Genomic DNA, 18,062 nt, shown 5'->3' with positions numbered 1-18,062 from the left:
AGGTATTTAAAATGTGTTAAAAATCATTCTATATACCAACAGGAGAATAGGAGGACATTAGGCAGACAATATGAAAGATATCTAACTCATCAAGGATGCTAACGAGAGACAACTGACCTCGTAAGAACATTAGGAAAGTAGGATCTTGAAAATCTTGAAAATCAAGGCAATCAATAAGGAGGTGAAAGACTGAACACAGGAAAATGCAATTTGGACAAAAGGGAGCAGGATGTTGTTCCATTAAGCCTCTCTTTTATGGAGCAACACACTGTCTTCTAAAGAAGAAGGATGGGGAAATCAGGCCCATTGCCATTGGCAACACCCTCCGACGCCTAGTAGCTAAGGATCAGCCAGGAAGCAGCCATCTTGCTGAAGCCTAATCAACTCGGGTTTGGGATCCCCCTAGGCTGTGAAGCTGCAAGCACATGTGGCACGTACTTACAGTGCTGATTCCTCAGATCAGAAGGCACTAGTAAAGCTTGACTTTAAAAATGCCTTCAATCAAATCAGAAGAGAGACTGTCCTCAGGGTTGTACACAACTATTTCCATCCCCCTTTATCCATTCATCTGATAGTGCCACAGTGGGGACTCTAAGCTTCTTTTTGTGGAGCATGAAATAGACTCCTGTGAAGGTGTCCAACAGGATCCCCGTAGCCCCACTACTTTTCTGCTTGGCTATCAAAGAGCTCACTGATAGTCTGACAAGCGAGCTAAACATCTGGTACCTGGATGATGGCACTCTCACCGGAATCCCAGATACCATTTTGTAGGATATAAGGAAAATCCAGGAGCAAGGAGTAAGCCTTGAGCCTCATTTTCAATGCATCCAAATGCAAAATAGTCTCCTGCAACCCAGACATCACTGGCCAAATAAAAACTGTTCTTCCCAACATTCTCGTTGTCAAGCCACCTGACTGCATCCTCCTGGGGGCCCCCATTGGCCTGCAAGCAATTGAGGAGGTCCTGGATGCAAAAATCACTGACCTAAGGAGAATGCTGGACAGGATTGACAAGATTGATTCCCTTCCTCCCACAAGATGTCTCTCTCTCTCCCTAAGTTGACTTACTTTCTGAGGTGTTCTTCATCCTACATAAGTCCCCAAATTAAATGCTCATGACACCCTTTTGAGGTCCATGCTGGTGAGCTGGTGAAAGTCTTGAACCTTCCGTTGGACGAACTCTCAATGGGAGCAAGCAATCCTCCCTGTAAGACTCGGTGGCCTTGCTGTCCGCATAGCCTCCCAGACTGCTCTACCACCCTTCCTTTCCTCCTCCCATGCATCACACGTCCTTGTAAGAGATATCTAACCAGAACCCCTGAGTAATTTAGTAGAATAAACGAACCTGTTTTCACTGAATGTTCAAATCAGTTGGATGGTCTTGCAGCCCCAGCACCCATAGATTTAACAAAAAGTCCAGATAGAACCCACCCACTAGTGGGAAAAATAGCTGATGCCATGCTCAGCACTGCAACATCAGAAAAGGAGAAAGCCCGCCTCAGAGCAGTGCACCCCCCCACCCCCCTGCAGGAGACTTCCTAGTGGCAGTACCCATTTTGGCAACAAAACATGTAGATACTAATACTTATATATAATGTCTGTATATAGTGAATAAAAGCAAAAACAGTATGGTGGGAGAAATGTTGACGAGTGAGGTGCTGAGGGAGAGGAGTGGTGGCGAGTGGCTGGTTGGCAGGTGTAGTGGCCACTCATCGCTGATTATTGATTCACCATACCAACTTGGTGGTTCGTTATGGTGAATAAAACATGCAGATACTTACTGTAGAAGCTCACTAATCCGGAATCCGCCTATCCGGAAAACGGCCTAATCCGGCCAAAATCGTGGCCAGATAAAGTTTTCTCCCCATCCAGCCAAAATGTCCATGGAAGCTGAACTAACTGATGTTTGGCCGGATAAGAAATCTGAGCCGGTTAACTTGCTGCCGATGTTACCCAATCTGGACAGTAAACCAGACAAGTAGCTAATAGTCTGGATCGGAAAGCCAGGCATTGGGTTGTACCACAGCAATCCTGTACGGCTTTGGATCTAGGTGCATGGTGTAGGAGGGGGTGGAGTGGGTGGGTAGTGTCGGGAGAGAGGGGAGCATTGGGACGGACCGCCTGGGAAATAAGGGGGATGTGGAGGGGCCTATACTGTACACTACAGGACTTATCATTAATTTTAGAACAATTCACCACAGTCAAAAACAAAAGAAATAGTTATATAATAACAAATATACAAAGTTTCCTAAAAACAATTTGCACAGGCTGAAGTTTGCTTCAAAAATATTGTGAGTTTTTTCCGCCTGGCGACTCACGTAACGTGCCTGCCCAAAGTGGACCCGTACAGGCCTGGTCAAGCTAAACAGTCCATGTGCTCCCGTCCCTCGCGTTATACCACAGTGCCGCACCATTAGTGAAATATTTTTTTAAATAACTTTTTTGTTTTCATAGTAACTTTGAACATTTTTGGCCAAGACTATGTCTGGTAGCAACATCAATCATTCTGGAGGTGTTAAGAGGAAGAAGGTTACCAGAACAATTAAAGACAAGTTACCTGTTATACAACTTTGTGAAAGTGGCCGGTCGACTTCAAATGTTGCCAAGGACTTTAATATAGGCACTAGGACTGTTTCTGATATAAGGAAACAAAAAGAGCAATACCTGAAATACATTTCAACCAGTGAAGCATCACAGGCAAGCCAAGCGCCTTCAACCAGTGAGGCGTCACAGGCATGCCAAGCACCTTCAACCAGTGAGGCGTCACAGGCATGCCAAGCACCTTCAACCAGTGAGGCCTCAGCAGCTGCCTTCAACCATTGAGGCCTCACCAGCTGGCAGTCAAAACTAACTTTGCCTCATGAACTGTACAGTAATTTTAAGTGTTAATTTTAGTGTTGTTAGAATAGGTTACGTAAATTATCAAGAATTCTTAACTTCAAGATGTGTGGCATCAATCAAGAAGACAAACTGCAACAAAGTAAGTTGAGGATTCTAGATGAATATTTTATAATTATATGTGGCAAGGCAATTCAAATTAGGATGTTTATGGCATAAAAAGTTGGAACTGGTCACTTTTAGACTTCCGTGGTGAAAAAGTATGTTAATCCGGAAAACGTGATAATCCGGCTGGGGGTCCTTCTCATATAGTCCAGATTAGCGAGCTGATACAGTATATATAACCTAGGGGTATATAGTGTAATAACAGAAAAACTATTTGTTTATTGTTTTATGAACATAATTGAATCACTAATATGTACACCATAATATTTAGCATAGCGATGATTCATATATTTTATTATATAAATATATCACACTACACTTCACAACCTATATATTATGTGAGAAATCTTTAAAGAATTCTGATAAAGAAAGAGATCTAGGGGTGGTTCTAGATAGAAAACTATCACCTGAGGACCACATAAAGAATATTGTGCGAGGAGCCTATGCCACGCTTTCTAACTTCAGAATTGCTTTTAAATACATGGATGGCGATATACTAAAGAAATTGTTCACGACTTTTGTTAGGCCAAAGCTAGAATATGCAGCAGTTGTGTGGTGCCCATATCTTAAGCAGCACATCAACAAACTGGAAAAGGTGCAAAGACATGCTACTAAGTGGCTCCCAGAACTGAAGGGCAAGAGCTACGTGGAGAGGTTAGAGGCATTAAATATGCCAAAACTAGAAGACAGAAGAAAAAGAGGTGATATGATCACTACATACAAAATAGTAACAGGAATTGATAAAATCAACAGGGAAGACTTCCTGAGACCTGGAACTTCAAGAACAAGAGGTCATAGATATAAACTAGCTAAACACAGATGCCGAAGAAATATAAGAAAATTCACTTTCGCAAACAGTGGTAGACGGTTGGAACAAGTTAGGGAAGAAGGTGGTGGAGGCCAAGACCGTCAGTAGTTTCAAAGCGTTATATGACAAAGAGTGCTGGGAAGACGGGACACCCCGAGCGTAGCTCTCATCCTGTAACTACACTTAGGTAATTACACTATTGAATAATATTACTGTAAAAAAAAATAAAAAAAATCAATCAGACACACACACAGAAATCACAATAGTACTCACCTAGTTATACTCACCTAGTTGTGCTTGCGGGGGTTGAGCTCTGGCTCTTTGGTCCCGCCTCTCAACCGTCAATCAACAGGTGTACAGGTTCCTGAGCCTATTGGGCTCTATCATATCTACACTTGAAACTGTGTATGGAGTCAGCCTCCACCACATCGCTTCCTAATGCATTCCATTTGTCAACCACTCTGACACTAAAAAAGTTCTTTCTAATATCTCTGTGGCTCATCTGGGTACTTAGTTTCCACCTGTGTCCCCTTATTTGTGTCCCACCCGTGCTGAAGAGTTTGTCTTTGTCCACCCTGTCAATTCCCCTGAGAATTTTGTAGGTGGTTATCATGTCTCCCCTTACTCTTCTGTTTTCCAGGGATGTGAGGTTCAGCTCCTTTAGCCTTTCCTCGTAGCTCAATCCTCTCAGTTCCGGGACGAGCCTGGTGGCATACTGCTGAATCTTCTCTAACTTTATCTTGTGCTTAACTAGGTATGGACTCCAGGCTGGAACTGCATACTACAGGATTGGTCTTACATAAGTGGTATACAGGGTTCTGAAAGATTCCTTACACAAGTTTCTAAAGGCAGTTCTTATGTTGGCCAGTCTAGCATATGCCGCTGATGATATTCTTTTGATGTGGGCCTCTGGGGACAGGTTCGGTGTGATATCAACCCCCCGATCCTTCTCCTTATTTGACTCTTGCAGGATTTCCCCTCCCAGATGATACCTTGTGTTCAGCCTCCTGCTCCCTTCGCCTAATTTCATCACCTTACACTTTCCTGAGTTGAACTTTAGCAGCCATTTTCTAGACCATTCCTCCAATTTATCCAGGTCATCCTGTAGTCTCTGTCTATCTTCATCCGTCTTGATTCTTCTCATAATTTTTGCATCATCAGCAAACATTGAGAGGAATGAGTCTATACCCTCTGGAAGATCGTTCACATATATTAGAAACAGGATGGGTCCAAATACTGAGCCCTGTGGGACTCCGCTGGTGACATCTCGCCACTCTGATGTCTCCCCCCTCACCGTTACTCGCTGTTTCCTGTTGCTTAAGTACTCCCTTATCCACTGGAGCACCTTACCTTTTATGCCTGCCTGTTGCTCCAACTTTTTTAACAGCCTTTTATGGGGTACTGTGTCAAAGGCTTTTTGGCAATTCAGGAAAATGCAGTCGGCCCACCCTTCTCTTTCCTGCCTAATGAGTCCGTTTGCGTTGGTCTGTGTGACCCGGCGTTGTGTAACTTAGTGTTCATATATTTTGTGACAAGTCAGTGTAACTTAGTGTTCATTTATCTTGAGAAGTCAGTTGGATTTAGTGTTCATTATTCTTGAAGTGAGTGTATTAATTTAACGTAATTGATTATCGTTTGATTAGTACGTGGTGATTAGCAATCATGTTGACTAATCAGTGGTTGTCAAGCGGTTGACTGTCGAGCGTTAACGTAGATTCTTCGTGAGTCAAGCGAGCTGTCAAGTTGTGACAGGACCTTGAGGGGTTACTCAGGGATTGCTAATTACCCGTAAGCTGTTGTTGACTTCATTGACTTGTTTTGATTTATTTGACTGTGACAGAGTGTGTTAACGTAGTTTACATTGTTTTGATTTGAATGTCTTGGAGACAGCAACATAATTGGATCTACTAAGTAATGTAAACATCTGTAATTGTTTTTATTGAATTCGAGTAGATCAATTATCATCTGTCTGTTATTGTGGGTTAAAGTAATTAATTGTGTCGCACAGAAGACTGGTCTCAGTGACAGGTCTGTCTGTTGTCATTCTATTGTATTTTATTATTGCTTGCTGCAGTCATGATGAGCTGCAATTGCATCTAGAGTGGTTACCTACTTTGTAAGGATTAATTTGCATTAGGACCGTGAGCGGTCTGAACCGGAAGCCCAGTTCTTCTGGCTAGCCTAGCTTTGTCAAGCGCCACGACGGACATTAACGTACCATTAGATTATTTTTGCCATGTATCGCTAGTATAAATTTTTATGAATAAACTGTTTATTGTTGAACTACAAGTGCCTTTACGTTCACACCTTCTCAGACCCTTGTACCCTGTTCTGGCTCTGCCCCTAGTCCTTGAAAGTGACATCAGCGTTGCTTGGATTACTTGGACTCGAACTATTTCATGACCATACACCTCAAATAAATAAATTATTTGATGTGAGACACCATCGAGTTACTTTGAAGACTACCATCAGTAGTCACCAAAACTCCACGACCTAGTGAATAGGGAGTGCCGAGGATTTGGACTCCTGCAGTTGCTCTATGCATCCCTGTGCAGTCTTAAAGGAATAAGCTGTCCTTACAGCATTTGTTTGTTGATGCTAATTCTGTCCTTTCTGACTGAAGTCACTTGTATTAATATTGGGATATTATCACATTTGGTGCCTAACGTGGTACTTGGGTCCTTGATAGTACCACGAAGTGCCCATCTGGCCAATAGATACTTGTAACCTATTCACCTCATAGGGGATAATCTCATAAAGGTGATCTCAAAGATCTTGGTTCCAGGCTCATCGAAACAACAAGAGACCCTAGAGTGGCAGGCTTTCTCTTAAAGTGCCTCAGTGTAGCAATCCAGAGGGAGAATGCCCACTGCATCCTCAGTTCCTGTCTGGCATTGGAGGAGTTTGAAGAAATCTACAGCCTTTAGGAAACAAACTTTCTGTTATTTCCTTTAAATGTCCATATTTTGTAATCAATCATCTAGATAATAAAGGCCAAGAGACACGACTTAAGGCCACACAAGAAAGCAGAGGTCCGGGAACATTAACACTATCGCTTGTTTTTTTCACCGATCACGTCCATTTTTTTCTCCTTTTTCTCCAGAGTCCTAGCCGTGGACAGGACTTGCATCCACTACAAAAATATTTGTATAAAATTCATTTTTTATGCAATTGACCTCAGGATAGTTTCAAAATAAGCGCCTTTAAAATGTGCACAATTTGATACCAAAATGAAAGATGTAACATGAAACTTGATGTCAGAACACTTGAAAGATTATAAATAATTTTTGGGTCTAAATTTTAAAATATTTGTTAAAATTCTATTTATTATGCTATTATTATGGGATTAGTTTTAAAATGCGCGCCTTTATATTGCGAACAATTTGATACCAAAACGAGCGATGTAACATGAAATTTTATGTCTGAACACTAGAAATACTGTATATAAATAATTTTGATGATGAGCGTCCAAAATTAAAATATTTGTTAAAATTCCAGTTATTGCTCTATTATTACGGGACTAGTTTTAAACTGCACGCATTTATTTTGCGAACAATTTGATATCAAAACGAACGATGCAACATGAAAATTGATGTTATCAAACTGAACGAGTATACACATTAGGTTGTGGTGTGCAAATTGGTGCTCATTCATGGGTAACTTTAGGCTTTGCTGCGGGGAGTCTCACCAGGCCTTTGGACATTATATGCATATATATCTGCAGGGGAATTTAATTGCGAACATAATGATACCAACACGAACGACGTAGCACAAGAATTAAGGTGAGAAAACTGAAACGAGTATACACATTTAGGCGTCGCTGCACGCTCGCCCGCACCATTGGCCCCGTGACGTCAAAGTCTGCGGTGCGCACGTGGCGCCGGCGATAGTGTTAATTAAATACCGGGCTGCCAGAACCCTGGTTACACCACTAAATCTACCAAACCCAAATTTCAACCTAGGACATATTAGCAAACACAGCCACCAAAGAGGCATACTGTACTTCCAAACATCATGGGAACCAGGGTAGACTGCAGGCTGGACAGACTTAATAATACTGGACAACCTGAGACACACAAGCCTTGGAAAATAAGGAAGAAAGGATATCAGATCTACGAACACGGCATCCACCAAAGCAGAATTAGTGGCATAAAGATGAGGTGGAGAGCTGCCATTGGATACAGCACATGATACACCCCCGGCTGAACCAACCAAGCATCAAAAACCAAAGGACTCCTCTGGAAGCCAGTCAACTTGTTCTTCACCAGAAAATGAGGAGCCAGCTGTAAATGAACAGAAACTCCACCAGATCAAAAAGAACAAAAAGCCCATCTCTGGAGGAAAGCATAAAGCTTGCTGGCCTGATAACCGGAGACAAGAGCCACTAAAAGGGGCGAGCGTTCAAAAAGGAATCCAGGACCAAAGGGGGCACAGGAAACTGAGAAGAAGACACAAAAGAATGAATGCAGTCCAAGGCCCTAGCAGGCTCAAGTGGAGCAATGAGCAGGTCAGAGGTAAAACAACACTTAAGATAGCTTGTGAAACAGCACCAAGATAGTATCGGCGCCAGACACAAGTTGCAGTGGTCTGCCAGCGCTGCACGATATGAAGCAACAGTATTTAGTATGAGATGCCGATCAAGAAAATGCCAAGAAAGAAGAGCACCACACCCTCAGTAATGGAACAACAACAATGAAGATAAAGGAAATGGCAAAAGGAGTGCCAAGAAACCTCAAACTACTGCAGAAAAGACACTGCAGGTGGGACACCTGCGGTTGCCGCAAAGTAGCCAAAGTAGCCACCTGTTTGTCGTAAAGATGATGGCAGACACACATCAATAAGTTCAGACACAAAGAGCAGAGAAGGCTAAACCAGTGAAGTATGTCAACCAACCAATCTTTTGGAGGAGGCAGAGCCATGGAAAATTGCCCAGGTTCATATACAGAACAAGCAGTACCTGAAGCCAAGGCTGAGTTGGCCACCAAGGAGCCAGAAGGACCACCTTTTCCTGGTACGACTCCAACCTGGCCAGGACCCAGAGCAACAGCTAAACTGGGAGAAAAAGGTACAGGAATCTCCACCATGACCAGTCAAGCCAAAAAGCATCCACTCTATTAGGAAATGGAGTTGCATAAAGAGGAAGACGCTAATACCAGACTGATGTAAAGAGGTCCACATCGAGGCACTTGAACGTTTTGCAAAGCCACAGGAAGGAGGTGGCATTGACTATCACCTCCGTGTAGGTGGCAAGGAACAAAGATAGACTGTCCATGAAATCGTTGGACATTCTCCAAACATGAACCGCATGGAGAACCACCTCCAAGAACCCGGCAGAAGACCTCTGTGCAGTGTCCAACTCAAAGGGCAACAGGCCAAAGAGAACCCACCCGGTTTAGACAAAGGACCACTGAGGCATTGTTCAAACGAAGCAGGCGCACAGAGCGATGAGAAATCTGAATCCCGATTTTCTGGATGTCTTCCCCCAGTGAGGTGACAAACTGTCATCATATCCCTGTGGCTCTTTGGGAAGGCCAGGTTCTGGCTCTGGTTCCTGGAAGGCCTAAGAACTCCATGGCTGATGCAGCATAGTAGTTGGGAGTCATCTCAGTGTGATAGGTTCAGGAAAGCACAAGGGGCTACCCCCAGGAAACAACAAAGTACTAAGAGACAAACTAAAGAGAGTTAAAAACACGAAACAGTACGACAATTCATAATTAAGGATAAGGTGAGGGCATGTGATCATGACAGTGGATGGAAGAGGAAGTAGTCCTTCACCCACCTGGGCAGAACTAAGCCTATACTGTACATCTCTGAAAACAAACAGCCACAAATCCAAAGTGACAATGTACAGTGTGCAGAATGCAAAATCAATCTCTCAGCCCCTTAGAAATACTGTCAGAAGTTTAAATTAATTCTACACAAATGCAGGAAGCCTAGTAAAAAAATTATGCACTGTGCAAATACACATGCTGAGATAGTACTTCATAAAATTTAAGAAAAATATCCATTAAAGTTTGACAATATATGACTCACCAATTCTCCCACGGCCTCTTCCTCTACCTCTCCCTCGAATAGATATTGTTAGTCGTGGTATTGGTTCATAATTTGGGGGAGGCTGGTCATCATCGTCATGAGCATCTGCATCAGAATCTGCTTCATGGTCCATTTCTTCTTCTGGTTCCTCAGGCTCCATTTCAGGTTCAGGTTCAGGTTCAGGCTCAGGCTCAGGTTCTGGCTCTGGCTCAACTTGTGGCTAATGGAGAAATAGAACATTAGTAATATATGGAGGAAGTGTCATGAGGATGAGGTAAGAATACTACGAAATGCTATGGCAGTTTATAGATAAGGCAACTCGATGAGGGAAAAAATGCTATGGCAGTTTAGAGATAAGGCAACTCGATAAGGGAAACAGGTAAACGGAGAAGTATTTGATGTTACTGATCAAATTAAATAAAGAACCTAGGCTTTGCAAAGTATTAAATATGCCAAAAATAGACGATAAGAAAAAGAGGTGGTATGACCTAAATACAAAATAGCGAAGAGAACTAACAAAACTGAGAAAGAAGAATTCTTGAGACATGGAACCTCAAGAACAGTCACAGATGTAAGCTAATTGAACAAAGCTGCCAAAAGAACATTGCAAAGTTCACTTTTGCAAACAAGAGTAGTAGACAGTTAGAATAAGTTCTCACATAAGTGAGAAGGTGGTGGAGACCGAAACCATCAGTAGTTTCACAGTATTATTTGTCAGAATGCGGGGAAGATGGGACACCATGAGTGTAGGTCTTATCCTGTAACTACTTTTGGGAAATTGCACATAAGTAATTACAATTGCTAGATCACTATGACATGGCCTTAGATGCCACGGAAGACAAGCAAAACACTGACATAATATGCACAGACTTTCCAAACGCTTTTGACAAATGTGACCATGGTGTTATTACACACAAAACACATTCAAAAGGAATTACTGGCAAAGTAAGGAGACGGATCTTTAACTTCCTAATAAACAGAACCCAGGGTGTAATTGTCGAAGTAAAATCCAGATCATCCACCATGAAAAGCTCAGTCCCCAAAGATACCATACTTACTCTGATACTTTTTCTTATCCTCTTATCAGACACAGACAAGGGTACAAACTATAGTACTGTATCATCCTTTGTAGATGACACTAGGATTTTCATGAGAGTAGATACTATAGAGGGCACAGCAAACCTAAAATCTGATGTAAATCAGATCTTTCAATGGGCCACCGATAATATGATGATTAAATGAAGATAAATTCCAGCTCCTGTGCTATGGAAGAAATTAAAATATAAAAATGGAAACCACATATACACACAGGCAAATCACACTATAGAATGGAAAAGCAATGTAAGGCAATGTTTCCTGCTGTTCTTCCTCCTCCCTGGTAAGTTCCCATCTGTTCTTCCTTCTCCGTCGGTAGTTAGCTTCAGGAAGCAACCAGGGGCTCCCCCCCAGAAAACCAACATTGAATGTAATGAAACACAAATTTTTGGGTGAGCCCCAGTATCTCCATTTCCCCTTCCCTGGTCATTAGGTAGCTCCATTTTCCCCTTCCCTGGTCATTGAGTAAGTTTTGTTTGTGCATTTGTTCCAGAACTGATTGCTTAAGACAATCAGATGAGGAGACACTTTCCCCCCTCCTCCCTGAAACAAGTGGAGAGCTGGAGCGAAGGAACTTATGCTAGTTTCGAGAGATTCCATCATTTGTTTACATAGTTGGCGAGTTCATTAGGCAAGTTTTGAGGCTTCAGTCATTTTTGAAGCCAGCAGTGGTTTGTTTTGACTTGCCAACTTTCTGGATGCCTTCCCCAGTGAGGTGAAGAAATGTCACAACTCCCTGTGCCACTGTGAGAGGACTAGGTTCTGGCTCTGGTCCCCAGTAGGCCTTAGAACTCCATGGCTGATGTGATCTGGTAGATGGGAACCATCTCAGTTTATAGCTTCAGGAAGCCACCAGAGGTTCACCCAGAAATTGGCATTTCATTAGTGGCACCAATTTTGAACTTGATTTACTCAAAAGTGAAGTTTGCAACTTCAGAATGAATAATCAGCAACAATTTTAAAATGATTCTCATGAATGTCACATATGCTATTTATACTCTTCAGTCGAATGTAGTTAGGGTTTTTAATTTAAAGTCATAATTTGCCGAGTTATAAAATACTAAACTTAATCATTTATGCAAAATTGTACATTTGAATTACAAATATTTTTCTTAGAAACTAAAACCAATTTTTTAAAACTGTAAACACAATTTGAAGATTCTAATCTTTTAAGCTATTTAACACTTTCGTGCCCTGATGATGCATATATGCTGCATTAAACCAAAACATGCAGATTCTGTGATGATGCAAATTTAAAAATTTGTAAAAATTCAATTTATTGTTCGAATAATGCTGGACATGTTTTAAAATGTGCGCCAATGTCTACCCTCCACCTATAAAACATCTGTCGAGCAACTTCAGGAAATCTTTTCCTGGAGCAGGTGAAGGGGTTCTACCTAGGTAATGTTTAACTCATGTTCTACAAACATCATTGTGTGGTAAGTACAGATATGTTTGTTCATTTTTTTATACATTTGATATTGTGGTACAAACACTTATGAAGGAAGCAACACAAAAACTAATGACATGGTGTCATAAACAATGTAGGGAATGAATAACAACTGTAAACAATGACGAAAAGCAGTTTTTTTCACATGATGACCGATGTACTTTATTGAGATGAGAAAGCTGAAAGAGAGAATAAACATTGGAGTATAGTGGTGAACTCACGGGCAACGCTTGGCCTACCTTGCGGTCCACAGCGGGCCGCCCGCCGAACCAGCGAAAGTGTTATCAAAATTTTAAAACTCATAGAAAATTTATCATAATGTTTTTAATAAAAAATAAAATATAATTTGTATTAATTTTAAGGTTACATTGCTAAAACTTTGTCAGAAGTCTTAGAATTTTGTGTTTTCTTATTTCAAAATTTGAAAAATATCGACCCTTTCAATTTTACATTCAAGAATAGTCTGAAAGGACCCCTTAAATGTCTAATTGCTACCTATTTATGAATTTATGAAGTACATTATTACTTATTATGTGAGAGGGGTTTGTATTTGACATTGTTCCTCCAATCAGGTTCAACTGGACTAAAGGGGAAGGGAAGGAGGGCATAGAGATGGAAGGGAGGTGAGGAAAGTATCGCTTACTTCAGATATTAATTGCAAATGGTTTTCAACCAACACTTTTTTCAAATATATATTTATTAATTTAAATATTTAAAACAAAGTATAATGAATTTTGGTGAGTAAATGGTACATTCTCACAAAGCCACAAAATAAAACTGAGAACTAAGTTTGGAGTGATGGAGGGGGGTTGGATATGTTGTTACAGCAACTGATCCAAACTAGTATAGGAGGGTAACAGTTGGCTGGGGAATGGAACTGAACAAGATAAAAATATGTGACAGCTACCTACCCAGGGTTTGCTCTACTTGTCTGCCCTGCCTGTTGACTTGTTTTTCAAACTATCTGCCAATCTGCTTGCATGTCTAACTGCTTCAATGCTTAAGTCTCAAACAGCTTGCATGCATATCAACCAGCTTGCATACCTAACTTCCAAACTGCTTGCATGCCTACCTTCCAAACTGCTTGCACGTATACCTGCCTGGTTGGGCAATTGTTTATGTAGCTAATTCTGGTAGAAGGGAGGGAGTACATGCCACATCTTTATCCAAACATTCATATACACACACACACTTTGAGAGCGGTATAGCAGACAAATGTAAATCAGATCCAGGCCTTTTCTATAAATAAAAGATAGTATTCAGAGGTTAAAAAGGTGGACAGATACACTGAAAATGAAAAGGAAATGTGTGAAACATTAAACGAAAAGTTTCAAAGTATGTGTGTACAAAATGAGATCTTCAGAGAACCAGACACAATAAGAATTCCAGAGAACAGAATAGAGCACATGGAGGTGTTTAGAGACGAAGTGAAACAAATGCTCTTGGAGCTATGTAAGAACAAAGCAGTTGGCCCAGATGGAGTTTTGCCATGGGTTCTGAGAGAATGTGCACATGAGCTCAGCATTCCACTTCAGCTGATTTTTCAGGCATCCCTGTGTACAAGAATCATAGCAGACGCATGGAAAAAGGCAAACATAGTTCCAATCTACAAAAGTGGCAGCAGGGAAGACCCCCTAAATTATAGACCTGTATCATTGACAAGTGTAATGGTAAAAATATTGGAAAAAATAATAAAAACTAAATGGGTAGAACACCTAGAGAGAAGTGATATAATATTAGACAGACAGTATGGTTTTCGATCTGCAAGATCCTGTGTATCGAATTTACTCAGTTTCTATGATCGTGCCACAGAGATTTTACAGGAAAGAGATGGTTGGGTTGACTGCATCTATCTAGACTTAAAAAAGGCTTTTGACAGAGTTCCACATAAGAGGTTGTTCTGGAAACTGAAACATATTGGAGGGGTGACAGGTAAGCTTCTAACATTGATGAAAATTTTTCTGACTGATAGAAAAATGAGGGCGGTAATCAGAGGCAATGTATCGGATTGCCTCTGATTCAATATCACATAGTGATAAGAAATATCACAAGTGGGGTACCACAGGGTTCAGTACTTGCACCGGTGATGTTCACTGTCTACATGAATGATCTACCAGATGGAATACAGAATTATATGAACATGTTTGCTGATGATGCTAAGATAATAGGAAGGATAAGAAACTTAGATGATTGTCATGCCCTTCAAGAAGACCTGCACAAAATAAGTATATGGAGCACCACTTGGCCAATGGAATTTAATGTGAATAAATACCATGTTATGGAATGTGGAATAGGAGAACATAGACCCCACACAACCTATAAATTATGTGAGAAATCTTTGAAGAATTCTGATAAAGAAAGATATCTAGGGGTGATTCTAGATAGAAAACTATCACCTGAGGACCACATAAAGAACGTTGTGCAAGGAGTCTATACTACACTTTCGAACTTCAGAATTGCTTTTAAATACATGGAATGGCGAAATACTAAAGAAATTGTTCATGACTTTTATTAGGCCAAAGCTAGAATATGCAGCGGTTGTGTGGTGCCCATATCTTAAGAAGTACATCAACAATCTGGAAAAGGTGCAAAGACATGCTACTAAGTGGCTCCCAGAACTGAAGGGCAAGAGCTACGAGGAGAGATTATCTTGAGATGATTTCGGGGCTTAGCGTCCCCGCGGCCCGGTCCTTGACCAGGCTTCCTCTTTGTTACACTCCCCCTCTCCCCCCCAAGGAAGCAGCCCGTAGTAGCTGTCTAACTCCCAGTTACCTATTTACTGCTAGGTAACAGGAGCATCAGGGTGAAAGAAACATTTTGCCCATTTGTTTCCGCCTCCACCGGGGATCGAACCTGGAACATCAGGACTACGAATCCGAAGATCTGTCCACCCAGCTCACAGGTTAGAGGCATTAAATATGAGAAAACTAGAAAACAAGAAAAAGAGATGATATGATCACTACAGTACGTACAAAATAATAACAGGAATTGATAAAATTGGTAAGAAAGATTTCCTGAGACCTGAAACTTCAAGAACAAGAGGTCATAGATTTAAGCTAAATAAAAAAAGATGCTGAAGAAATATAAGAAAATTTACTTTCGTAAATAGAGTGGTAGACAGTTGGAACAAGTTAGGCGAGAAGGTGGTGGAGGTAAAAACTGTCAGTAGTTTCAAAGCGTTATATAACAATGAGTGATGGGTAGATGGCACACCACGAGCGTAGCTCTCATCCTGTAACTACACTTAGGTAATTACACACACATTTAATATTTTATTATTTTGTGCCTGGAATGTCTCAGCCCCTTTTTTGTTTACTGAAAATATGATTATCAAACACTTAAAATTAATCTGCTGTTATTAAAATTACGTATCAAAATCCGAACTGACGGTTACATAAAAACATCTCAACAGAAGTCATCAGGAGCAAATCAGGTATTGTATTTATACTCTTTATAAATATACTTTATCAACAATGTTACAATGGAGAGAAAAGTGAATCAAAACCATTTTTCGTCTCTAATTACCCCATTTCCGATTTTCATGGCACCGAGTCATTTGTCAGAAGGAGAAAAGCACAGTACAGGTATTAGAAATAGACAGACAGGTAAAGATACATCAATACACCAATACACACACCATGTCTTTCATACTGAACAGCAACACAGAAATACAACCATTCACAAACAAATCAGCTATAGGGGAAAAAGCCTAATACATCCTCTACAATTATGCTACTTAAAATTATTTTTATTAATAAATATTATACTTCACCTGAGGTGTGTGCTGTTGTTGATATTGAGGAGTCTGCGGTGGTGGCTGGTTATAATGAGTCTGATAGGAAGTTTGTTGTTCTGGCTGTTGCTGTGGTGGTTGGTAGACTTGCTGCTGTGGCTGTGGCTGTTCATAATCTTGGTGAGCATAAACTTGATGCTGTTGCTGTGGTGTTTGATTAGGCTGCTGCTGATGAGGCTGTTGATCATATGAAGGCTGATTGTAGCCCATCTGATAGTCAGGACTGAAAGAAAAAAAAAACAGCAATTAATGTCATGAAATGCCTCTTTCTGGTTGGTTATTGGAGGCTCCCTGGTGCTGGCTACCTAGATAACTCCCCCAAATTCAATCAGTGCCAAGTCCGTGCATGTCATTATAAGCCTACCTGGGACCAGGGGTCAATTGTTCGAGGCTTCTATGGCCCAAGTGAATGAAATGTTGTTATTCACGTTTATTGTGCTTGACAATATATATGACTGGGCCATGGCTCACCTAATTCTTTCATGCTCAAGTGGCAGCTTGGGGAAGGCTAAAAATTCCAGTTGGGCAGCATTTATTTATATATACAGTACAGTTATTTATATATACAAGTATTTATATATTATACTGTACAGTTCATTCTCAATGCACAATAAAAAAATTCATGGTTCGAATCCTGGTCAGGACAAAAATGGTTGGGCACATTTCCTTTCACCAAATGCCTCTGTTCACCTAGCGGTAAGTAGGTACTCAGAAGTTAGTCAGCATCTTGTGGGGTTGCATCCTGGGTGGGGTCAGTAATTATGAATGGTCCCCAAGCCAACATGCATTAGAAAATTCTTGACCCTTGAAGGATTCGTACCCAGTCATACTAGGTAAGAATCAGGGCCCATACCCTGGGCTGTCCAGTGCTGTAACCGCTCAGCCATCGACTGTCTAAAAGTGTTGGGAATTCTCACCAAGACCTACATGCACCCAATACCCATTAGCACTCATGGCATTATTGGGCACAGATATTTCATCAAATTACTTCAACATGCTAGGACCGCATGGGCATCAATATTCAATAATACACCAATACTCCCCAATACAATACTGTACTCAATAAGCTAAGAGTGACATGAGGAGCAGGTAAGAAAAAGGTAAGAATAGGATGAATATAAGAATTAGGCAAGAATTGGATGAATGTAAGAATAAGGCAAGAATTGAATGAATAAAAGAATAAGGTAAGAACAGAATATTATATACATATACTGTATATATATAAAGGGGGGGCCTGGTAGCCTGGTGGATAGCGCGCAGGACCCGTAATTCTGTGGCGCGGGTTTGATTCCCACACCAGGCAGAAATAAATGGGCAAAATTTCTTTCACCCTGAATGCCCCTGTCACCTAGCAGTAAATAGGTACCTTGGAGTTAGTCAGCTGTCGTGGGCTGCTTCCTCGGGTGTGTGTGTGTGGTGTGGAGAAACACACACAACTAGGTGAATACACACACACACCAGGAGCAAATATTAATAAATATTATACTTCACCTGAGGTGTGTGCTGTTGTTGATATTGAGGAGTCTGCAGTGGTGGCTGGTTATAATGAGTCTAATCATTACCTAAGTGTAGTTACAGGATGAGAGCTACGCTCGTATAGCTCGAGCTACGTGTGTGTAATTACCTAAGTAATTACCTAAGTGTAGTTACAGGATGAGAGCTACACTTGTGGTGTCCCGTCTTCCCAGCACGCTTTGTCATATAACGCTTTGAAACTACTGACGGTCTTGGCCTCCACCACCTTCTCACTTAACTTGTTCCAACCGTCTACCACTCTATTTGCAAAGGTGAATTTTCTTATATTTCTTCGGCATCTGTGTTTAGCTAGTTTAAATCTATGACCTCTTGTTCTTGAAGTTCCAGGTCTCAGGAAATCTTCC

General features: G+C 41.1%; 1 protein-coding gene across 1 annotated transcript in view; it reads right to left on the bottom strand.

Annotated features, from left to right (window-relative positions):
* LOC123774806 (cohesin subunit SA-2) overlaps nt 1–18,062 on the bottom strand; it is a 221,044-nt gene that overhangs the window by 121,623 nt on the left and 81,359 nt on the right. The window contains 2 exon segments of the mRNA XM_045769430.2: nt 9,845–10,064; nt 16,162–16,405. Of these exon segments, the coding sequence (XP_045625386.2) occupies nt 9,845–10,064; nt 16,162–16,405 (464 nt within the window).

The sequence above is a fragment of the Procambarus clarkii genome, chromosome 68 (assembly GCF_040958095.1).
Source record: "Procambarus clarkii isolate CNS0578487 chromosome 68, FALCON_Pclarkii_2.0, whole genome shotgun sequence".
Taxonomy (NCBI): Eukaryota; Metazoa; Arthropoda; class Malacostraca; order Decapoda; family Cambaridae; genus Procambarus; species Procambarus clarkii.
This window is presented reverse-complemented; position numbering and strand designations above follow the sequence as displayed.